Source organism: Arachis stenosperma, chromosome 10, assembly GCF_014773155.1.
Source record: "Arachis stenosperma cultivar V10309 chromosome 10, arast.V10309.gnm1.PFL2, whole genome shotgun sequence".
In the NCBI taxonomy this organism is placed as follows: domain Eukaryota; kingdom Viridiplantae; phylum Streptophyta; class Magnoliopsida; order Fabales; family Fabaceae; genus Arachis; species Arachis stenosperma.
The window spans coordinates 1,359,259-1,383,645 of NC_080386.1; the positions used below are offsets into that span (position 1 = coordinate 1,359,259).

Here is a 24,387-nt window from a genome sequence, read left to right on the forward strand (position 1 = left end):
TGCACGTGCAGAATGATTGAAGCTGCCAGTCCCTGCAAATTAGCTAATTTAACAGAACATTCTGCTTCTCTGATTTACTTCGATTTTATCTTTAGTATTAGAGATATAATCATTCATGTTATCTTTTTCTATCGGTTTAAGCTTTGGTAAATCCTAAAAGTAGAAAAATAACATAAGACAAATAAGAGACCAAAATCAAGTAAACCGAGAAGAAGCTCTTGCTTGAGGGGAGTTTAGAGATATAAACATTCACGTTACCTCCTTCTATCAGCTTAAATTTTTGAGATAAATAGTTTTATAACAACTAAAAAAATGTGTGTTGCTCTTAATTGTTTGAATGATGTAATTATATTGCGTTATAAGAAAGTTGTGCTTTCATTATTCATTCACAAATAATCATTATTAATCACCTATAGCTTAATTCAACGGCAATGATGTTTCCATTTTTTTTTTCTCTCTAACATCAATGTGTTATTACGCAATTAAGGCAATCCGAAATTGTGGTTTGCGATGCCGAGGGAGGACCAAATTCAGTTGGCCAACTCTTTAAACCTCTTTATTTATTCTATAAGGTGAATTATATGGTAAAAATAGGGCTGTCAAACAGGCTAGCCCGGCCCATTTAGGCCCAGCCCATTAAGCCCATGGGTTAAACGGGCTGGCCCATTTAAGCCCGCTTTATTCGCGGGCCAAAATTTTTTAGCCCGGACCATTTATAGTCAGCCTGATGGGTTAAACGGGCCAGCCCGTTTATCATTTTATTTTATTTTTTGAAAAATATTTTGACAAAAAAACCACTTTTAGGTCAAAAACTATTTAAAATTTTTTTTTTTTTAGTTGATGGGTCGGATTTTCGGGTCGGATCGGGAAAAATATTAGCTAAAAGTGTTACTTTTTTTTAAAAAAATGAAAAAAAAATTAAACGGGCCACCCGTTTAGCCCGCGGGCTAGCCCGTTTAACCCGTCATTTTTTTCGGGTTAATCGGGCTCAGCCCGTTTAGCCCGAAATTTAAACGGGCTTAATTTTAGGGGCAAAGCCCGCCCATTTAAATGGGTAAACGGACTGGCCCGATGGGTTTAGCCCATTTTGACGGCCCTAGGTAAAAATGTAAATTTACAAATATTTTTTTTAATAGAATGAAAGAGAGATTAATAAAGATAGGACCTACATTTTAAATAATAATAAAATAATAAAAAATAATTATATAAAAAATTATATTCTTTCTCTATACCACTTCAATCTGTATAGTAGAATGTCCCATTTTATAATTTACTAAACTCCAACTAATTTGATTTATGCTGATCAGTTATTATTGTCAGAAAATTTTATTTTCTTAACCTGTTTTGTGGAATATATATAAAATATAATCATATTAGCTATTTTATATATATAATGGTTTTACTAATAGTTTTTTTTTTCTTGAAAGGTCTCACTAATGGTTTAAATAATAAAAAGATTACTTATCAGTTTGGGCTGAAAATAAAATCAATATTGTTCTATTTTTACCTGGGTCTTTAGGATTTAATTAGAACCAATAATCAAGTATAAATAAAGGTCAAGTTAACCAATTTAGGTTGGTCCAGTGATTAAAAGATTAGTAAATTTTGGTTGAGGAGGATCAAATAACTACACATTGAGATTAGAAACAACAATATAACTCTCATATACTTGCAAAAGAAAAAGTGAAACTCAGCCTTGAAAATGTAGCTTTCATTAAGAAAGTTTTATACCTGTTAATCTAGCAAAAATGTGCTGCACTGCAATAAAGTATAATCAGAAGTTGCAGCTATTGCCGACCACAGTAAACACAGATGCTTTTAATTTATTTAGTGTAGTTTGGAAGCAATAGTTGCCCTGGCAACTGGTTCCCACATGAAAACTTTGATGAAAACACCAAACCAACCAGAAAGAGATGTGACCATATAATGTCAACATCTAAGAGAACACAAAATGGATTCCCAATAGTGCTTTGATACAAACTATTCTCCAACCTATACATAGTGATGAATTGTATGTATGCTTAAGTTATTTAAGCATTGGTAATCAATCAGGTTCCTATAATTCTTTTATATTTTTCAGTTCATAGATCTGTGTTTATTAGTAGACACAGACACTCCCTTTGGTTTTGCCTCAACTTTTGTATTTTCTTGGAGAACAGAAACAGTACACCCTATATAATGATAATTTGTTTGAACTATTCTTGTAATTTCAAGGTGCAAGAAGGGCAATATAGTCATAAAGAATAATATAATATATCTTGTATTATCTACCATGCTTTGACAAATCTACTTCTGCTAATACAGTTCCAAAACCACTTTAAGCTTATTTTTCCAAAGCATTTTTTTTTGTATTAATGGAAGCAGAGACAGTGTTGAAGCTCTTTGATTCTTGCTGGTTTGGGATTCAAGACATGAAGGAACAAGAACCTTGTTCATCAAGTTCTCATGAAAACACAAATCATCAAACCAAAGAAGGAATATCAGAATCCGAAGAACCGATGCTTTTGCGCAGCCAAACTATTCATACAAGGTCTATGAGCGACCAATTGGGCAACATGACATGCTCCATGCATGATGATTCTAGTTCCCCAGAGCTTGACATGTTGCCATCAAAGCTTCAAACCATTCTTTCAGGAAAAGATATCATGGACACTGAACATGGTGAAAGGAAAGCACAGGTGCAAGTGCAACTTGAAGGGTTTCCTAATAAGAAGAAGAACAACAACAACACAAGCAGAGGAAGGAAGAAGAAGAGAAGGGGAAGCAAGAGTTTATCAGACCTTGAATTTGAGGAGCTTAAAGGGTTTATGGATCTTGGCTTTGTTTTCTCAGAGGAAGACAAAGATTCAAGCTTGGCTTCAATCCTTCCTGGTTTGCAAAGGTTAGGGAAGAAGAGTGTCAAGAATGAGGAAGATGAGGAAGAAGAAGATGATGATGATGATGAAGAAGATGAGGAGAATTGTGATAAGGCTCCAGTTCCAAGACCTTACCTTTCAGAAGCATGGAAGGTACATAAGAAAAAGAAAGAGAACCCTTTGAAGAATTGGAAGGTTCCTGCTTTGAACAATGAAAATGACATTAAAGATAGCCTCAAGTTATGGGCTCACACTGTTGCTTCCAATGTCAGATGATAATGAATAAAATAAACTTCATGGTTCAACTTCAAGTATTTTCTGTCTCACATATTTCAGATTATAACTTTGAAAATTTTGTTCAATATTTTTGGTTAATGCAGTTTCCCTTCCTATTTCATTCACTTCCTACTTCTCTATGTTGTTGAACTCTTCTACTTCTGAAATTTGCTGAGTTCCACACTTCACAAACTTGGAAATATAGACAAAAAGACTAGGTCATGGTCATGGGGCAATTTATGTAGGAATAGAACCAATGGCAGGCCTGAATATTGTACTGTTTGAAATAAGGATAACTTAAAAGGACTCAGGCTACAGCCTACAGAGCTTTCAGCTTTGTTTACTTTTTCGCTTGCTAAGGTGAAGGACTTACAGTTACATTACAGTGATAGATATTTAATTTAACAGCCTGTGTTCTAAGGTAAAAAGTAATATGTTACCATGCTATGTGAAGAAGACTAAAGAAGCAGAAATGATTTTATTGTTATAGCATGTAAAACATTGTGGTAAAACAATAATTAGCATGAATCATTACAAGCTGATTGGCAGAACTATATTGGGCAAAGAGGATTGTCAATCTTATAGCAGAAGCTAAATGCTTATGGGTCAGTAGTTTCTGTGTAACCAAAGAATATAGACAATGACAATTATTATGTAAAGCATTTGATTAATACTCAAAGACACTATACAAACTGTTTCAGATTATCACTATAAGTTTTGTCCAATATTATCGTCTTATCAAGAAAATTACCAATAATGGAAAAGATACCTTTCATTTTCATTGTATACATCCAATACATCCCTTTTTTAACATCTCTAAATTTTCTTCCGGGTTTATTGATATTTTATTTGAATGGAGTGACATGAAGGAATGTAAATATTTTACATGCTCATGCTACACCCCATAGCTACTAAAAATTCCTAAATCACCCATGTTCAATTGGTCTTTTTCTTTTAATGAACAATCTATTAATATATGATTTTCAAAGTGGTACACGACATCATACAATATTAGCTTATAATTTTCAAACAACATTAATATCAATATACAAATAGTGAAATACAAAGTACAAAACCAGAAGACATAAACTAGAAGCCAAACTAGATGACTGGTAGTCAATAAAATTTAGTTAAAACATTCTAGTACCAACAGGTTCCACCCACGTTTGACATGCTGAGTGTTTATATGAACCGCCCAACTGAATATGTAGGCTCTCTTCTATTGGCACTTTTCCTCATCATCTCAGCCCAACTGGCAATAACATCGGAGACCTCAAATTTACCGGCAATTTTCAACTTTTCAGCTAACTCCTCAAGTATGCTAAGATTCCCAGCTTTAGAAAAATCAGCAGCAAACTTGTTATAATCAAGTTGAGGAGCTTTCATCCCCTTCCCTATCATTTCCTCTATATATCTACATGCCTCGCCTGACATGCCCTGTCTTATAAGGCCTCCGATGAATACAGTGTAGGAATTATCATCAGGGCAACACCCCATATGATGCATCTCATTCCATATGGCATGTCCCATTTCATAGTTCTTTGTCACAAAATAAGACTTCATTATCATGTTGTAAGTGTGAATGGTAGGCTTGATGCCACTTTGAGTCATCTTCTTGTATATTCGCATTGCATCATCCGGCATATGCTGGCTTGTCATCACTTTTATCAAAGCATTGTAGGTTTTCCCGTCCGGTGGACAACCTCTTTCCTTCATTGTCTTCAGTAGATCAGATATCAAATCCATTTTCCTCTGCCTGCCAAACCCAGTGATCAAACACGTGTAAAGTGCAGTGTCCGGTTGACACCCACGATCTATCATTTCATCAAAATACTCTTCAGCATCTCCCATCATTTTTTGCTTGCAGAATTCCTGAATCATAATTGTATAGCTCCTAACATTGGGAGATGGACCTTTGGCCTTCATGATTTCAAATAACTTGATGGCATCAGATTTCTTCTTACACCTTAGCAACCCTTCAAGCATAATATTATGTGCAACAATATCTGGCTTAAATCCCTTATCAATCATCTCATTCCACACCCTCCCTGCCTCCAGCAAATTCTTTAACCTGCACCAACCATTAAGAAGTACGGTGTAAGTTTGCAAATCATGCATAAATCTACCCTTTAGTTTTTCAAAAACTGCTTGAGCTTCTTTACCAAGCTTTGCCCTGCCAAGGCTATCAAGCAACAAATTAATAGCATCAGCATCCACTTTAAACTTGTACTTCTTCATCAGATCAAAGACCCCAACAGCTTTTCTCCTCTCCTTTGAGGCAGCAAAGGATTTGATAGCAATGGAGAAAGTCTCCATTGTCAAAAGGCCCTTCTCCCCCATTTCCTCAAGCATTGCCACCATCGTCTCAAATTGTCTGGTCTTCCCAAGAATATGCATCATGGAGTTATAAGTTCTGGAATCATGGGCGAATCCAGGCCTTCCCCCGGCCCACCAAAAGAACCGAAATGCCGGCTTCCTTGCATGCTTGAACCGCTGCAGCACATCCATAACCAAATCATGTGACAACTTAACCCCACATTCATCAAGAACAGCCTCCATGTTCCTATCCAATGCAAACAATTCATCAATCACCTTGCATACTCTATTAACCTCATCTGGATCAGCACATGACTCAGCATTAAAATCCCTACCATCATCATCATCATCATCATCTTCATCATTATCAATGCCAGATTCAACCCCAAAAACAGCATCACCATTACCAAGAGTAGCAAAACCGATAGAATTATTGATAAACGGAAACTTTAATAAGAAATTAAGATGGGAATTCAGCAGTTCTTTTTGTGGAGCAAGAAGTGAAGAGGGGTGTGGCAAAAGAAGTGGAATTTGAGAACGAGAATGATAGAGAGTGCAATTAAGAGGATAATGAAGCAAACGAGACAAGGGCAGAGAGCTACCACAAGGAAAGCGCACTTGCTCTCTTCTTTGGGATCCAATTGGTCGTCCCTGATGGAAAGAGCGTAGCTTGGTGGCGGAGATGGCATGGAAGGGGCCATTGGGGTGCCCACGACAGAACGAATTCAAAAATTGAAACTTTGAGGTGGTGGATGTTCTATTGCAGAGGGAGGTAGTCATTGAAGTGCCATTTACAGTGAAGAAAGCAACGAAAGAAAAAGGAGGAGTTGGGTGTGGAAGTGTGGCAATGAAGCAAGCGGCAAGTGGGGTAGCTCGGTAGCTGAAACTCTTTCCAATTTTCAGCAGCGAGATTGATGGGTTAACGGTTGAATGGTTGATGAACCCTCATTTTTTGTTTAAATTGTTTGGGCCAATGAAATACAAAAAGCATTATTCAATGTTATGCAGTACTGGGCTTTGGGCCCAATTTTGTGACATATGCAAAATATTCGACAAAACATTGTAGGTTGCAAATAATAAAAGATAGATAGATAGTGGGGCTGTCCAATCCACTTGACCAAAAAGAAAGATAGATAGTGGAGGCTGTCCAATCTACTTGACCAAAAAAAAAAAAAAAAAGAAAGATAGATAGGATGGACCATGAGCCTGAAAAGAATTATAATACGTGACTTTTAATACTATTATTTCAGTATTTCTCTTCTGAACAATCTTTTTGATCGGAGCAATCATCTAAATACTTTAATAAGAAACATTCATAAGTAGAGATCTAAAAATTGGGAGTTATTTTTTGTACATACTTATAGAGAAAGTAACAAATGTGCAGATTATGCAAAAAAGTTTATAACTAGAATCTGATTTTTATTTTTGGGATATTTTTCCTAGAGATATAGTTAGCATCTTAGCTTATCATGAATAAAGGGTTACATTACTTCAAATAATTGTTGGGTATGTGATATATGAATGTGTAGTGTCCGGGTTTATGTGATGGAGGATCAATATTCAATATCCTCTAAAATGAAAAAGTTGTTGATAGAGTGGTAAAGTGATGAGTTGATCATTTTTAAGTCTTAAATTAAGATAGAAGATCAGAGATTTCATAGAAGTTATAAAATTAATGATGATTAATTTTTTACTTTATTATTTTATCAATTTTTTTACTTTACAAAATTTAAATTCTTTAATGTAATACTTAAAATTGAGAACTCTTCAATCTACCTAATAAAAAAAATTATATATTTATATAGAAAATTAATATTTTTTTTATATTTTATTGTATGTGCACATGTTTTATATGCCTTGTCTTTTATAGTACAAAAAATAAATATTTTTATCTTATTTTATTTTTTTAATCTTATTTTTAATTCTAAAAAAATGGAAATACATAAAATAAGCGCACACACAAAATATTCAGGTCATTTTATTTTAACAATATTTATTATTTTGAAAGAATAATTGTATTTTTTTATTTAAACCTTAAATCATTCAAAAGTAACATTATTTCAAATGGCTACAACTTATAATTAATTATTTGTCACACACTTCACATGAATTACATATTGACATGAAAAAAACTTTATATAAATTTAACAATAAAAAATTATTAAATAATTTAACCCATTTGACTATTATAATTATGCGTATCATATATTTACGTCAAAAATATATCTCCCGTACTTATCAAGTCATCATATTTATTTGTTTAAGATAAATGCAATAAGTTAAAGTTGCATGTCTTGGAAACTAACTCCTCTATTCATGAACTTAGTGAGACAGAAAGGATCATTGTTTGTTGCCGAGCTGCCATGATGAGGTGAAAATTGATTAATATCATAAGATGAACGGATATTGACACGGAAACGAGATGCGACACAGAACACATTGACACGCAAATTTTAATATCACATAGGAACATACATACATATAAAATATAAAATATTTTTTAGATAAATTATAATGATATTTTGATATTTTATTGATATTAAAATATAAATTAAAATTTTTAATATTTTATTTTAATTATATCAAATATTTAAAATATTTTTTGTTTTAAGAATATATGTTAAAAATAAGACTGAATACGCTGACACGTAATAGTATTTAAGTGTGTCCAGACTATTCGAAAAAGAATTTTTTATTTTTTATTAAAATACGGTTGGACACAGCAAATATATATGTCGAACAAGTGTCGGTGAGTGTTGTATTCGACAGACACAATAATTTAACGAAGTGTTCGTGTTTCATATATCATATGGAAATTTTAAAGTGTATTACTGATTCTTGGCTCCAGCTATTAACGGTAAGATATGTTTTATACATGTGCAACATTGGATTTCCATGTTCTATTTTATTTAGATGTTGATACACTATCAAGAACTCTACTTAACCTCGGTAAAAAAAATTAATAATAATAAAAAAGAATGATCAGGCCTATGCTAAACAAATAAGGGGGAGAAAATGACAAGGACAAAAGAAGACATAAAGTACAGTTGTGAGTGACACCTAAATATCTGTTTATTAGTGGCAACCTAATTAACTATTTTCCTAATCTGCATCTTCGTTCTCAAAGTCGATAACGTTGGAGCCAAGGATTTTTGAGAGCTATTCAGTTGTCATTACGTGCTTTAGTTCAATTTTTATAGATACAATTTAAGCTTTGATATGAATATAACCATTTCTTTAAGTGTAACCATACAATCAAAACAGGACAACCTTGCATATGATTGTCTTCTTATCACCCTTTCATAACTTTTTCTTTAAATTTTAAAATTATGTCTATTCTTTTGTTAGAGATAATTCTCTTTAAATATTATCATTTGACGTCTAATAAAAAAATAAATTATTATTTATACTCATAAAAGATATAAATACAATATATATATATATATATATATATATATATATATATATATATATAAGAATAAAACAATAATTGTAATCAGAAACGATTCTAAGTGTAGTATTATAGGGACAAATATTCCACTATAATTTAAAAAAATTTTAGTAGTATATAATAATAATATTTATTTACCTCTATTAGATTATTAAATTTGACTCCACAACAATTTTTTATTCAATTTTTAGTACTTAACCATCAATTTAAGAATTTTATATTAGATATTCATTAGAATGATCAATTTTCAGATTTAAACGAAATTATTGTTATTTCTTAGAAATCAATTCAAAATAGTATTATTTATCTTTTTTTGAAATTAGCAATTATATTAATTGAAATAACTTTTCTAACTATGAATATCAATAAGAGTCTGCTCTTAATTTTGTTGGAAAGTGAATTTTTAAATAATTGTTTAGTAATATATATAGAAAGAGAGGAATTTTAATGGTAGTGTTAAGAAAAAAGATATTTAATTTTTTAAAAATATAAAACCTTATATTATTATTTAAATTACTATTTTAGTGTTTTAATTGGTATATTAAATATTTTGAAGGCTAATCGTATTTTATAATAATAAAATATAATCATAACAATAATTATGCTACATGTACATAAAAATAACTACCTATATAAATATATATTAAAATACAAAATATACATTGAAAATAAGTTAAACAATAATATATTTATACACAAATACATAATAATTAATAGAGAATTCAATATTTAATTTTTTATGTACATATATTATTTTTATTATAAAAATTATTATCATGTTATAAAAATTTTGTCTCATTATCAAAATTTTTTAGATCTGTGACTGATTATAACCACAAAAGATAACCTCTTTTATTTTTATATAGGTATATTTGTAGCGTCTGAATAATTCATTCAATAAAAAATATAACCTTTTTAATATTAATTATTCTATACTATTTAATACTACATCCAACTAAAAATTTTACAATATAAATTAATGGATTTCTCGTATTATAAACTCTTTGTTTTTTTCTTATTTTCTTCTACGCGCTCCTCAACTTGCAACATTAGCAGTAACAGGACCTTGTCTATTCCTGTTATTAATCTTAATCAAAGTTGTGGAAATAACAATAATGATTTAGTTGTGTGTCTTAGGTGAGATTTTAACATTATTGTGGTCGATATCATCAACACGCCTGCAACAATGACGTTGTATAATATGTACACATGCAACATGTCCATACATCTTTGTCAGCTTCCAACTTGTCCATTCCTCAGAGTTGAAGATTCTTGCCTTCTCATCCAACCTTATAATATAAACAATCTCCATTTGAAGCACAAAAAGGTTTGGTTACTTATCAGAGGAAATGGGAGCAGCAACAGTGGAAAGAACTCGCAGCAGAAAGAAGGCATCATCTAGAGGACACCATAAATTTGTTGGTGTTCGTCAGAGGCCATCAGGGAGATGGGTGGCTGAGATCAAAGATTCGTTGCAGAAGGTTAGACTCTGGCTTGGAACCTTTGACACGGCTGAAGACGCGGCTAGAGCTTATGACACTGCTGCCAGAGCCTTAAGAGGTGTCAATGCAAGGACAAACTTTGACTTGCCTGCTGCAGAGTCTGGTGGCGCCGCTGCTTCGAAGCGCGGCGCCGGTTCCGGCTTCATTCCTGATTGCACTGAGCCTTTTTCATTTGAGGATTCCAGTGAGGCTGTGGCTGATGGAGATGGGCTTCTTGGTGCACTCAAGGCTAAACTGTTTGATGGAAAGGGCGGAGGAGGGAGGTTTCCTCCGCCGGTTGTTCAATCAAGCATGGTTTCAAGGTCAACTCAGAATCAGAATCAGAATCAGAACTGTTCTGTGAAGAATAAAGAGTTGTTTTCTTCATCAGTAGTAATGCTCCCTAATAAGATGAATAATTATAATTATAATAATAATGTAAATTGCAGCAGCACTTGTAGTTTGCCATGTTTGATTAGTACTTCATCAAACACTTGTTCTAAGAGTGTGATTATGACCCCTGCTAATGCTAATCATGATGATCATGAAGGAACTTTTAATAGCTCTCATCATCATCATCAACAATTTTGTCAAACCCCATCACCTATGACAACATGGTCAAATAATGAAGTATCATATGATCAATTACCATGGACTCATCATCAAGAGAATGGTTTTCTTGCATCTTCAAGCACAGCTACTCTTACATGGCCTAATCATCTCTCAGGGGTAAATGAGTCAAATACTGTAGATAATATGGGATATAATACAGATTATCATAATCCTGGAACATCAAATAACAGCAGGAATAACAGTAGTATGCAATTTCCTCTGATTGGTGGAGTAAGCAATGAAGGATTTTGGACAATGGAGCAGCAACAATTTCTGCAATGTGAAGGCTCCAATTGGTTTGCTTCTAATGGATATTGGGATCCTCTTCTCTTTGTGCCCTCTGATCTATAGCTTTATTATTATTATTATTATTACTATTGTTAATAACTTAATATGCTATATTTTTCAATTCTTAATCTTGATATATTGTTATTAGTTTTATTCTTTTATGATTAGATATCATAGAATAACTTTTTCTCTGTTTTTGTTCAAAGATTCACCAAAATTTCTACAATAATAAAAGGAAAGTAGAATGGTATGCTTGTTCATGAAGTCATAATTGTCATTGTGGATGAAACTCATCCCTTGAAATATCCATGATGAAATTTTAAATTATGTATTTCAATTTCCCCCCTAAGTTATTAGAGCATCAAAAAGTTACATATATTATGAAACTTCTTTATTTTATTAAATGCTTCATTGAGAGAAACAAATACAATAATAATTAAACACAACTTGATTAGTCTTTGGATATAATTCATCACATGATTTCAGTATTTTAATTTGGGTAATGCTAAAACCTAATAACATTAACTCATAAGTCCTGAAGATACATTGAAGGAATGTTAGTGCTGAAGATGCCCTGATTTATTCGAATTATAGGTCCTAGTTTTGATCAAATTTGTTGTCCAACAATTCATTGATTCCACCAGCTCCCCATTTTATCAAGTTTCCTGTCTAAGATTTAAGATACTCAAAAAACAGCTCAAGCTTTAATTTATTCTTTTCATCATCTTCGGATGTATCACCTTTTGGTACGATGAGATAAAGACAACATCCAACAGGGGAATTGATACAAACTATACAAGCTAGTTACCTAAAATTCTTTCTCTTGCTTGCTTTTATGCCAATGTATTATCTATCTATTCATTATTAAATTTCATTTACAACTTTGCTATTCTTTGTGAATTTGTTTTCATGAGATGAAGTAGTTTTCATCCCTCAATCAAGAACAAAATTTTGAGTCCAAAATATCAAAATACACAATACTCTCAGGTCGATGGATAAAATTGTTATATATCTTGGTAGAAATTCACGTGCATTTGTCTTCACGTGAAGTTTATGGTCAAAAATCATTAGACGAAAAGTTAGGCAAACCTGTCAAATCACTTGAAGATTCTTGATTATCAACTTCACATAAAGACAATTGCACGTGAGTCTTAACTTATATGATATATATATTATATGATTTTTTTTAAAAAAAAAAGGAAAAAAAAAACATTTCCCCTTGTATGACAAACACTATGAGAGGAGGCTATCATAAATTCTTGAAGAGACACAATCTGTGGTCAACACTGTTAACATTTCTTTTTTCTTCTTTTTTCCAGTGTTGTGTATGTGATGTATGGGAATCTAATTAAGTTGCAGCCTGCCCTCTAAGGGAAGCAAGTGGAGGTGCACATATCTTAGATATCAATCTCAATTATGTTATAAATAATAAATGAACGGGTCTCTTAATATTCACATATTAAAGAATTGGGGAAATAGTTGAAGGAAGCCTGAAGAAGGAACCTCACCCAGAAAAAGCATCAATGCATGCCACACATATATAATATATAAGTGGAAACTCAGGTACAGTCGACTTCACGTGAAGTTGATAGTTGAGAGCAGTTAGATAATCGACTTTACCTGAAGTTGATAGCTGAAAGTGCAGTTAGATGATTTGACTGATTTGACTAAATTTTCATCTAACGGCTCTCAACTATCAACTTCACATGATATGTTACGCAAATCAATTATTTCACTCATCACTTAGAAAAGCCAATATGCAAATGCAACGGAGTCCTATACAATAATTAGCAAATTAAATGGTGAAATAAAGAACATTTATTCTTCAAATTGGTTCTCAAAATTTTTTTAAATTAATTTTTTTTTCAAAGATTTTAAGTTAGTTACATTATTCTTTTGTCATTTTTATTACTAATAACATCAAAATTTGCTGATATGATACATACTTAATAGTTCTAATTGGCCGTTAACATAATAAATTCATAAAATTAGATCAAATCAATTCTAAATTAGAATATTTCAATGCTTCAAAAATTTTCTCAATTTAAAAAATGAGTGCTCTCTCAAAGACCAAATTAACTATTTACTCATAATTAGCATCATTAACATACATGTTTTCTTCTTCTCGAAAATATACAAATTATAATCATGCAGAATTTGTGCCAGTCCCACTTCCCATTCAATCCATCATTGTGCCACTTACATGACCAAATCCAACTCTCAAATATGTAGGCCATGCATGCTTGGCCCCCGAGGATAATCTTATTACATTAAAAATATTTATAGTGAATCAAAGAATATGTCATTTTCATCATGTCATATCTTAATTATCCAAAAGATATGAGCAAAACTAAATTAAATTAAATCTCCAACATCTTTCAACTGCAAATTCCCTCTGAATACTTAAAGTATAGGCAAAGAATGAATTGGTGGAATGTCATGTTTAAAAAGAAGTCATTCTTTATATTTGTTAATAAGCACTTTAAAGACATAAACTTGACCACACAATTTAAGTAATTAATATTCAAAAAGTGTGAAAAGAAAGTGGTGTAAATAACATTTATTTTTTTTTTTTAAAAAGTTGATAATTATTTAAGAAATGAGAATAATTTACATTTACTAACATGCAAATAATTAAACTCTAAAAAATTTTTGTATGAATCAACATTAAAGAATCTAATTCCTAAGGTAAGCCACTGGAAATTTTCGAACTTCAAACATCTTTAATTTGATCCTTAATTACTAAATTTAAAAAAGTCTCCCATGCTTTACACACCACTAATATTCTTTTGGTTTTTTAAGTGATTTAAATAGCTCTTAGATTTGACAAATTGTTTTGGCTCTGCATTTTCTCTGCTCAATCTATTCCAAAAGATAATAAAAAAAGGAAGAGTATTAGATGCCATGTGCATGAGAGATTGAGAGGGGGAGAAGCACCATTTCTTCTAATCACAAAAAAGATTAAAACTTTAAAGATGTATATATCTCTGTACTAATCAGTAATCACAAAAGATTATTTTTTGTATATTCATTTAAAATTTGTCTAGAATAATGTAGTTCTTGTTAATTACATGATTAGTAAAATGCAAAACTCGTGGCCTATATATATGTTATGCTAATAACAAAGGTAATGATAGATTATATATGAATCAGCCACTAAAATTTTGTACAAGCCCTTAAGTATTGATTCTGGAATAATCTGCTTATGTTGGATATAGGCCAGGATCAGTCAAAAGAAAGCAAAAGTAAACAGCAAAGCTATTAAACTATTGTCAAAGCTGGTTGCTTAAAGTGTATGATGTGACCTACAGAATTTAATCTTGCTTTCTTACCACTTATTCTGGAATAAGTGTTTTCTTTCTTTTTTCATAATATAAATCAGCAGCAACAGGTAGTAGTTTTCTGTTGCATAAAACTTTCAATATAAACATAAGGGGAGGCATAGATAGTTGCATTTGCTGCAATGAGGAATTGTGATGAATGGAAACCTTTTGTAGTAATGGTAGCAATTGATTTTTGTTTTGCTGCAGTGAACATTATTCTCAAGAAAGTTCTTGAAGAAGGAATGAACCATTTGGTTTTTATTACATACCGTTTATCAATTGCTACCATTCTCTTAGCTCCAATCGGTTACTTTAGGGAAAGGTAGGTACCCCAGTTCCCTGATTTAGTATGCAATATTATTCTCTTATTTTAAAATCTCTTCATATTGTTAATATGCAGATATATCTGTCCCAAATTTTAATAATGTCTTTTCATTTGTTTATTTACTGTTTTAAGCATTGATTATTTGATTGATGACACTTGAACCAAATTAACCAATTTATTTGTATTATTAGACTCTAACAATGTTAAGATATTTGCAGAAACAGTAGGCCAAGGCTCACATTTCGAGTTCTATGTTACATCTTCTTCAGTGCCATTGTGGGGTTAGTCATCAATGAGTTATGCTACGTGTACACCAAAATCAGCTATCAAAGTATAAAATACATGCTGATTTTGGTGTACAAATAGCATTTTTAGTCATTGAATATATATCAGTTCTATTTGTTAACATGATTGGAGTGAATGAATGAATGAATGGTTTTGTTTGTAGGGCATCAGTGACACAATATTTCTTCCTGCTGGGGATCCAATATACTTCTGCTACCTTTGCTTGTGCATTCATCAACATGGTGCCTGTGATCACGTTCATTATGGCATTACCATTCGGGTATATACATATGCACACGTCACCTTAATTACACATAATTATATTTGGGATCCCGCTAGGGAGACAATGGACTATTTATACAATGTGTATAATGGATTATTGAGTTACAAAATGAATATCCCCCATACTATCTAGAATAACTATCCGAGTACTAGGGATAATAAACATCTTTCCTTTCGGATCTAGCGTTCTAATACCATGTCATGATACCACTCATCTCAAAAGCTTCCGCTAATGGGAAAAGGTAACACTAATACTCCATAAACCTCCATTGTACAAGTATTCCATTGGCTCCTTATACTTTCTCTTATATTTGTTATATTATCTTTGTTTTCTTTAATCTATCATGCAGTCACCTTCACTTCTCTGTATATATTATTGAATGTTGATTCTTTCATTGTACTGCAGGTTAGAGAGTGTGAACATCAAGTGCAAGAGTGGGAGAGCCAAGATTCTTGGGACATTGGTGTGCATAGGGGGTGCATTGTTGTTGACACTCTATAAAGGAAAGCCCTTGTTTAACTATTCTTCTGCAACTTCTATAGCAAAGACAGGAACAAGTAGTAGTAGTAGTAGTGGAAGATGGACCATTGGTGTTGTGGCTTTGATTCTTGGAACATTGTTTTGGTCATCTTGGTATATAGTACAATCAAGCATAAGCAAGAGGTTCCCATGTAAATACTCAAGCACAGCCATGATGACCTTCTTTGGAGCCATTCAAGCAGCTTTCATAAGCTTGTCTATTCAACACCATGATTTCTCCATTTGGGTTCTCAAGGGAAAGCTTCCAATAATTGCTGTTCTCTTCTCTGTGAGTCACTTTATCTCTTCTTTTTTTTCTATGTCATGAGATGAGATAGAACTACTGCATTTTGGAGACTGTTCTAGAGCAAGAATAATATACTCATAAAAGAGTTGTTTTTGTGTAATTAAAAATCCTCAGAGGATAATTTAGTGAAATATATTAAATTATCTAACCATTTTTACTTATTATTTTATACAAAGACAAATTCATGAGTGATTATTTAAAAAGACTAGTTCTTTTTAAAAGATTAAAATTACTTGATTTTCTATTAATACAAAACTAATAAATTCTTACTTATCTATTTTTATTTTTATATTTTTTATACCAAGTATAATTATATAAAGATATTAGACATACAAATCTGTGTTATATATATAAAATAATTTATTTTAAAATTAGTTTTTTTACTGATATGGTGTAAAACTGTTTTAATTTGTATTATATGTGGATAAAAATTATTAAATTAATTAAATAAGGCTTGTTTGGGTGAGTTTTTAAAAAAAAAAATTTTAGTTATCTTTTTTTAAAAGATTTTATGAAAAAGTAAAAATAATTTTATGTTTGAATATCTCAGGTAAAATATTTTTTTAGCTATCAATTATATTTGAGTATAATAATATAAAAGTACTTTTTTGTTTATTTATTATATGAAAAACATTTTTTTTAAAAAAATATCTTTAAAAAAAATAAAAATTACAATTTTTTAGAAAAAAAAAATTATTTTTTTAGTATTTTTATTTTTATTACTAGAAATTTACTAAATATATTAAAAAAAATTATTAAAAAATTTTTTTTTATCAAAATAATAGCACACAAACAAGTACTTTAATGTCTACTTCTAGGTTCAAATGGTTGTGTATTGGAAAAGGGGTCACAATCTCTGTGGCTGTTTCCTGATTTGGGTTATTTCTTAACAAAAGATAAAAGGAAAAGAGAAAAAAGTGTGGAATAGTGAAAATAATGTAGAAGGGCCAAAAGTAGGTTTGATGGAATGTAAAAATTGAGGGTTAGTTAAAATTGTTTGTTGCAGGGGATGATTGGATCAGGATTGTGTTTTGTGGGAATGTCATGGTGTGTGAAGAAGAGGGGTCCAGTGTTCACCGCAGCATTCAGCCCTCTTGTTCAGATCATGGCTGCCATGATTGATATCCCTATCTTGCATGAGCAACTACATCTTGGAAGGTATACTCATCTTATTCAATAATAAAATACTCTATTTTTCTATTTTTTCTATGTATTACCTTCTTCTTAACCCATGATTTCTTATATAAGTATAAAAAGACTATGTTATTTGAGCTCTAACTCATTGGTCTATGTATTACTTTCTTAAATTTATGTACTTGTTAGATCATATTAATTTAAGACTGTATTAAAAAGTAAAATGACATAAATAATTAAAAAAAAAAGAAATAAAATAATTTACTATAGTGTTATGCTATGTCTCACATACATTAATCACTACTTAATTACATTGCATACATATATGTCTAAGTTCAAAATAAGTAAATTATTTATAAAAAATATTATTAAAAATTAGTTGTTATATATTTAATTTAATTTTTTTAAATATATTTTATATTTTAATATATTTTTTATATAAATAGCTGATTCAATAATTAATTTTTAGTATATATTTAATATAAATAATTTGGTGGTTGATTTTTTTATGTATAGTCAGATTATTTATTTATATATACCATTGGATTGTAAAACTGCTAAAACTGCATCCTAACATGATTAGATATTAATTAGTTTGTATAAAAAATCAGAATGTCTTCAACCATGCACGTACTATATATTGCTCTATTCATAATCTTTGACATTCTTGAAGTGAAAGAATTAGTGTAATTATGTCAAACTTGGTCTCTTTCTCTAAATAATGTCCACAAAATAAGAAAAAAAAGATATATATCCATTTTATGTTTTGAAAAAAAGTAACAGTTAAAGTGAAAGGAAATTAAGGGAATAAAAAAGAAAAGAAGCAAAACAACCTTTACCTCATTACCTGATTTATTTTATCATTGACTTTGCTGATTAGTGTGTTGGGATCAATGTTGGTGATGATGGGATTATACATTCTTCTGTGGGGTAAGAGCATGGAGATTCAGAATCGTGTTATCAAGTTAGTCCAAGACTCTGAACAAAGTCAACAAACCAAGGAACAAGATCCGGAAATACAAGAAGCTACGGTTTCTTGTGATTACCGGTGTCACTAACACAATTAAGTTTGTTGAATGGTAGAAATTAGATGTAGTCGACTTTATTTAAAATTGATAAGTGAGAGCCATTAGATGATTTGACTGATTTGACTAAATTTTTATCTAACAGCTCTGAACTATCAATTTCACGTGAAGTCGACTCCACGTGAGTTTTTACCTTGTTGAATATATATGTTGTCAAACCCTACAACTTTAATTTTATATTCATCAAACTTTGTAATTGCCACACCTAACCAGAACTTTAGGATGGGTGGAGAACCATTCGTGTTTAATTAATTAATATCTTGAATTGAGTAGTGTTGACCTTTCTTTTTCATCAGAATTTTGCATGTAAAATTCTATTTTTTTTTTCAAATTAAGAAAATATATAATTTTCAGATCAATAAAAAAAAAACAAAAATCAATATGTGTTTTGCTACATTTGTTGCTCATTTGAGCTTACCATTTAATTAAAAAAACTTTATTTAATTTTTTGTAATATTTTAGTGTGTTTGGATTAAAGTTTTCTAGCTTAAGCATAACCGATTACTAAAAATGAAAGGATTTTGCTTAAAGATACTTTGCATAAAATATTATACTAAAAAGTATATTTTTTAATATTTTTAATACTTTAAATGCATGGATAATTATTACACTAGTTTTATTTTTATTTATACTATTTTCACTTAAAGTTAATCTTATTTTTATAATTAGACCCAATGTGATTATATTCATTGCATTGCTTTTTCTTTAGGATAACCTTGCCTTTGTCACCGAAAAGGAAAAGACAACTTTGATTATAAAGTTGTGAAAAAAGAAAATATAAATTTAAATATCTTTTAAAATAAAATAAGATAATCCCTTTTTAAAAAAAAATAAGAGAAAAAACAAATAAATTTTGAATGTTTTTAATTTTTTATTATGAAAACAAATAAAGTTATCACCAAATTAAAATACAAATAAGTCTCTCATTTTTGTAAATAAGAGATAAAAAAACTCTAAAAGGCCTATGAATCTACCGTTTACAAAATGTTAATAACTTATTTATAATGAAACTTAGTGAGAGACTCATTTGGCTTTGACAAAATACTAAACATCTATTTGTTATTTTTTCAAAAATGAATTACATTTATTCTATTTTTTGTTGGTTATCCATTGTACTCCAGTCCCGCAAACTAAAAATTAATCAGTACTTAACTTTATTAAAAATTTATTACGGGCTAATAAATTAGTGTATACATAGGATAAATCCAAATCTAAATTTTTGTTCTTGGACATGGGAATATGATAACTTGAACAGTTTGAAACAAATTGATGTTTGGCCCATTAATTTGACGAAATGGCTTGTTGATTGAGAGCTTGGTTGAAAAGTAGTAGAAGCTTTTTTTTGAATTATAAAAAAATTATTCTATCACTTTCATACACAAAATAATTTCAAAACAAAAAAATTTACTTGACTCTATGAAAAATGTTTTCTGTTTCTGAAAATATTGGTCCTCTGTGACCATTTTTACACAATGTTTTATCTGTTAAAAAAACCGGCTTTCCATTATCATTTTTACATAATGATTCATCTATTAAGAGTATTGATCCTTTAACACTATTTTCAGACAATGTTCCATCTGAATCATTTACTGCATATCATTTTACCATTCTATTTTTATTATTAAATTTGTATTTAACATTATATATGGTATGAAATTTCAGTCTTAATTTTATTTTTTTACATGTAATTTTATTTTTATAATTTGCTATTATTTTTATAGTTAGTTATAACAAGTTCTTAACCCCAATAAGGAGGAACTAGTTCTAATAGGAGTAAAAAAAAAATAGTAACAAAATATACATTGACACACATTTCACATTTGTTTTTTATTTTCACCTACCATATCATATACTAACTACACAATAGTTTCTTTGGCATTACCATCAACATTATTGTGAATTAGAATTTTAATATCTATTCTCTTGTGTAAAAAAAATTGTATTTTTTGAATTATTTATTTAAACGCTACAATTTTAAAATAAGTATTTCTATAACTAAAAATCCAAAAATAAAATAACTTATTTATAAGTTACTATTAATAAAAAATTCTTCTACTTTAAGTTCTTTTTACAAAAGAGTTTATTCAAGTTGTTTATTTAAACTGGGCCTGAGTCTAGTATGGCGATGGGCTTGACCCACTATTCCTGGGTCTGGGTTGCCTAATGATTATGGACCGGTTTGGGCTTACCCAATCAGCCCGGTTCAGAGTTGAAAGCCGTCTGATTCTGCATCCTCCTCTTCGTGTTCGCGCTTTCTCTTCTCTCAGCTCCAACGCGCCGCTGTCATGGCCGTCAACGGCGTGCCGGCTGTCGCTTCCTGAGTGCCTCCACTGCTTCCGTTTGTGTCCCCCTTTTTCACTTTCCGCCACCTTCCACTACGACGGCAGCATCAGCGGTTTGCCAAGCTCCTAGCCGACCACCACAACCTTATAGCACATCGCTGTCGCGTGCTGCCGCTTCAACCGCCGCGAACATCGTCGCCATCCTCATTCAATATCCTCGGTAACAGTCTCTACCACTAAGTGGTTCTCCGGCACATCTTACTTGCTTTGCAGTGTTATTATATTACTCAGATTCGAAAGATAGATCGTAGTAGCGTAGTGTTTCTAGTTCATTTTAGCTTAGCTGTTCCGTTTAAGAGATTTTATTATGAACCGTGTTTCGTTTTGATTTTGATGATCAGGTAAATGTTGCAAGGATGAGCCAGCCAACGGTGATTCTTGCCACTGCGAGTTATGATCACACCATTCGTTTCTGGGAGGCCAAGAGTGGCCGCTGTTACCGCACCATTCAATATCCTGATTCGGTTCCTTCTCATACTTTCCCTCTTTTAATTTTCGTTATGAAAATACTGGAATTCATAGCTTAATGAATTGAAGCACATGATTTTTAATCAAATCTATGAATCTTGAAGGGGATCCAAAAGAAAAAGGAGATCAAAACATGCATAACTGAGCTTTTTCAGTGTTTTATTGTGCATTTGCCTTTGGCAGACGGCAGTTGTGTTACTTTGTCAAGAAGACTGATTTTCTAATGTGATTTTTCCATGCATAATGCTGTGTAGCAAGTAAACAGGATGGAGATAACACCGGATAAGCGATACCTGGCTGCAGCTGGTAATCCTCACATTCGACTGTTTGATGTTAATTCAAATAGCCCTCAACCGGTTTGTCTTTTCTACTGATAAACTTACTTCAAAAGTTTCATCTCATATATGGTTACAAATAGTAATCTCCCTGATTGTGTCGCAGGTGATGAGCTATGATTCGCATACCAATAATGTAATGGCAGTTGGGTTCCAATGTGATGGTAATTGGATGTATTCTGGTTCAGAGGATGGCACAGTCAAGATCTGGGATTTGAGGTGAAGTAGATATCATAATGCATAATAATGTTGTATGATTTACACCCTTGAATTTATTCCATTAATTAGTATGTGCTTATTTTTATTTGATGACCTATGCAGGGCACCGGGTTGTCAAAGGGAATATGAAAGCCGTGCAGCTGTAAACACTGTTGTATTGCACCCAAATCAGGTATGTTCCTTTGTTTTTCTGTGGCTTTATTAATTTATTTCTATCTTATGATTATATCAATAATTAAAAATTTTAGCTAGTATGAACAACTTAGAAGAGAGAGATAGGGACCAATAACAATAAGTGCTTTAGTGAATCATGTCATTATAATAACTAGGGCTGAATAGGTCTAGCAATCTTTTGTTTTAATTTGTTTAGCTACTTGGCACTATATGCATTTTATTTTACTAGTAGTTTATTGACTGAGTTTCAGATCTGATTTCTGATTTCTTGACTCAATATCAACTATCAAGCAGATTTTTATGTTTAATTATGTTCCAATTAAATCATGTGGCACCGATACATCAATCTGTATTCTTTATGTTCTTCCTCTGTGGATCTCATGAATTTTGTATGTTTGATCCAACAGACTGAACTAATATCTGGTGATCAAAATGGCAATATTCGTGTTTGGGATTTGACAGCAAATTCATGCAGTTGTGAATTGGTATGAGTTATGAACTCTTCTTTTGTATATGTCATATGACTGCAGAATCAAGATTTTAAGTGCTTGCTATCTGAGGGTGAAAAAATGTAGCCTTGCCATAGTAACTCTAGCATAAAGCTTCCAAACATGTTATATGTTCCATCTCTTTAATCTCCCATCTGCAGCCTAATATACACTCAATTTGCATGAGCGGTCATGGTACTGAGTGAGCCTTGTTGTTAGTCAGTCGCTTCAGAGAAGTCATTGCACAATCCTTTAATGATTTGATTGACCATCTTTAGACTTGGCACATTGCATTATATCCTCTGTCTTTTGGTCTTTCTCTCACCCTTAGATTTAAAAATAATAAAAAAAAAACAAGCGGCTTAAATATCATTTCAATATTGGAGGAAATGTAGGTGCCAGAGGTGGATACAGCTGTTCGCTCTTTGACAGTAATGTGGGATGGGAGCTTGGTAGTTGCAGCAAATAATAATGGAACTTGTTATGTGTGGCGCCTCTTGCGAGGAACTCAGGTTTCACCTTCATAAATTATTTGCAATATAATACCCTCATATCAAACTTTGGTTATCTCTCTTGATCGATTGTGCATTTTTGCAGACAATGACAAACTTTGAGCCTCTTCATAAGCTGCAAGCACACAAGGGCTATTACATTCTCAAGTGTCTTTTATCACCGGAATTCTCTGAACCTCACAGGTTTCAATTTTTTCTTTTTTATTTTCTTGGGACCTTGTTGAGTTTTTAAACAAGCCCCCTGTATAAGAATTATCTGTGTATATTCAACATTTATAACTGATCATCATGGGACCGATTGACCAATGTCTCTACCAATTGATATGCCTCATATTTCTTCTTATGTAAGATGCTGCATATATCTTTGTAGGTATTTGGCAACTGCATCTTCTGATCATACTGTTAAAATATGGAATGTTGAAGGTTTTACGTTGGAGAAAACATTAGTTGGTAATGCATGAAATTCTTTGACAAATCTATTGATTTCTCACTTCCTACTACTTTCCTCAGAAGTCAAAACATCATTTTCCCTAAGTAAGTTTGCCTTCACTTCCCAGGTCATCAGCGCTGGGTGTGGGATTGTGTCTTCTCTGTAGATGGTGCCTACCTTATAACAGGTACAAACTAAATCATATTTTGAAATATAGGGGGGTTTATCGGGTTTAATGTGTCCCAAACTTGAGGAGGAGTTGTCACATTTTAGAAACCAAGAGCTCCATGTGTAACATTACTTAACCATATTGGAAGTCTGTGTAATTTACTCAATTTATCAAAGTATCGCTAAGCCAATACATATTGTCATTGCAGCTTCCTCTGACACAACTGCTAGGCTTTGGAATATGTCAAGTGGTGAAGATATTAGGGTTTACCAAGGTCATCATAAGGCTACTATTTGTTGTGCCCTACACGATGGGGCTGAAGCCACACCTTCATGACATGTTGGCCACATTCATTTATCTCCGTCGAATACATCTTTGTAAATATATGTCTCTTGCGCCTGTGAATGTTTACTTTTCTCATAGTATGAACTTTAGTCAATAATTTTAAACTAATGCTGTAAATCCTCATAGCGGGATAATAGACACTTTTCAAAGCAATCTATATTGCAATTTAAGAATATGTATTGTCTATGGAGAAATTCTCAGCTAGAGTAGTCTTCCCAAACTGGATTGAAAACTTCAGGTTTGATTGATAAGAGGTGGTTTAATGAGGTACTAATAATTATATTAATTGAGCATATATCGTAGTAATGAATAAATATATCATAGAGCGTTGAATTCGAAGATCTGAATACTTATTATTCAATACT

At 31.6% G+C, this 24,387-nt stretch overlaps 5 protein-coding genes across 5 annotated transcripts; 4 read left to right on the forward strand and 1 right to left on the reverse strand.

Annotated features, from left to right (window-relative positions):
- The first annotated feature begins 2,048 nt into the window (after positions 1-2,048).
- On the forward strand, positions 2,049-3,687 carry LOC130956506 (uncharacterized). Its single transcript, XM_057883557.1, has one exon. It carries the CDS (start codon positions 2,355-2,357, stop codon positions 3,129-3,131), a length of 777 nt encoding a protein of 258 aa, XP_057739540.1. The 5' UTR covers positions 2,049-2,354; the 3' UTR covers positions 3,132-3,687.
- Positions 3,688-4,125: 438 nt separating this feature from the next.
- On the reverse strand, positions 4,126-6,349 carry LOC130954445 (pentatricopeptide repeat-containing protein At3g62470, mitochondrial-like). Its single transcript, XM_057881181.1, has one exon. The coding sequence runs from the start codon at positions 6,225-6,227 to the stop codon at positions 4,314-4,316; it is 1,914 nt and encodes a 637-aa protein (XP_057737164.1). The 5' UTR covers positions 6,228-6,349; the 3' UTR covers positions 4,126-4,313.
- Positions 6,350-10,171: 3,822 nt separating this feature from the next.
- Positions 10,172-11,503, forward strand: LOC130956218 (ethylene-responsive transcription factor ERN2-like). The gene has a single exon (XM_057883268.1). It carries the CDS (start codon positions 10,248-10,250, stop codon positions 11,340-11,342), a length of 1,095 nt encoding a protein of 364 aa, XP_057739251.1. The 5' UTR covers positions 10,172-10,247; the 3' UTR covers positions 11,343-11,503.
- Positions 11,504-14,742: 3,239 nt separating this feature from the next.
- Positions 14,743-18,513, forward strand: LOC130954094 (WAT1-related protein At3g30340-like). Its single transcript, XM_057880834.1, has 6 exons — positions 14,743-14,924; positions 15,146-15,208; positions 15,376-15,492; positions 15,901-16,303; positions 17,328-17,479; positions 18,336-18,513. Exons 1-6 carry the CDS (start codon positions 14,743-14,745, stop codon positions 18,511-18,513), a joined length of 1,095 nt encoding a protein of 364 aa, XP_057736817.1.
- A 2,259-nt stretch (positions 18,514-20,772) lies between these two features.
- On the forward strand, positions 20,773-24,226 carry LOC130954095 (target of rapamycin complex subunit LST8-1). The gene is made up of 11 exons (XM_057880835.1): positions 20,773-21,042; positions 21,224-21,346; positions 21,605-21,706; positions 21,792-21,904; positions 22,007-22,076; positions 22,486-22,563; positions 22,962-23,078; positions 23,164-23,261; positions 23,449-23,528; positions 23,636-23,695; positions 23,886-24,226. Exons 2-11 carry the CDS (start codon positions 21,239-21,241, stop codon positions 24,011-24,013), a joined length of 954 nt encoding a protein of 317 aa, XP_057736818.1. The 5' UTR covers positions 20,773-21,042; positions 21,224-21,238; the 3' UTR covers positions 24,014-24,226.
- Positions 24,227-24,387: the final 161 nt, after the last annotated feature.

Bases quoted from the DNA above. Each gene is read 5' to 3' on its own strand.
- LOC130954094 (XM_057880834.1), top strand. From the start codon at position 14,743: ATGAGGAATTGTGATGAATGGAAACCTTTTGTAGTAATGGTAGCAATT. The intron at 15,493-15,900 runs GTATATACATAT...ATTGTACTGCAG, and splicing joins ATTATGGCATTACCATTCGG to GTTAGAGAGTGTGAACATCA. The intron at 17,480-18,335 runs GTATACTCATCT...TTTGCTGATTAG, and splicing joins GAGCAACTACATCTTGGAAG to TGTGTTGGGATCAATGTTGG.
- LOC130956506 (XM_057883557.1), top strand. From the start codon at position 2,355: ATGGAAGCAGAGACAGTGTTGAAGCTCTTTGATTCTTGCTGGTTTGGG.
- LOC130954095 (XM_057880835.1), top strand. From the start codon at position 21,239: ATGAGCCAGCCAACGGTGATTCTTGCCACTGCGAGTTATGATCACACC. The intron at 23,262-23,448 runs GTTTCAATTTTT...ATATCTTTGTAG, and splicing joins GAATTCTCTGAACCTCACAG to GTATTTGGCAACTGCATCTT. The intron at 23,696-23,885 runs GTACAAACTAAA...TTGTCATTGCAG, and splicing joins TGGTGCCTACCTTATAACAG to CTTCCTCTGACACAACTGCT.
- LOC130956218 (XM_057883268.1), top strand. From the start codon at position 10,248: ATGGGAGCAGCAACAGTGGAAAGAACTCGCAGCAGAAAGAAGGCATCA.
- LOC130954445 (XM_057881181.1), bottom strand. From the start codon at position 6,227: ATGACTACCTCCCTCTGCAATAGAACATCCACCACCTCAAAGTTTCAA.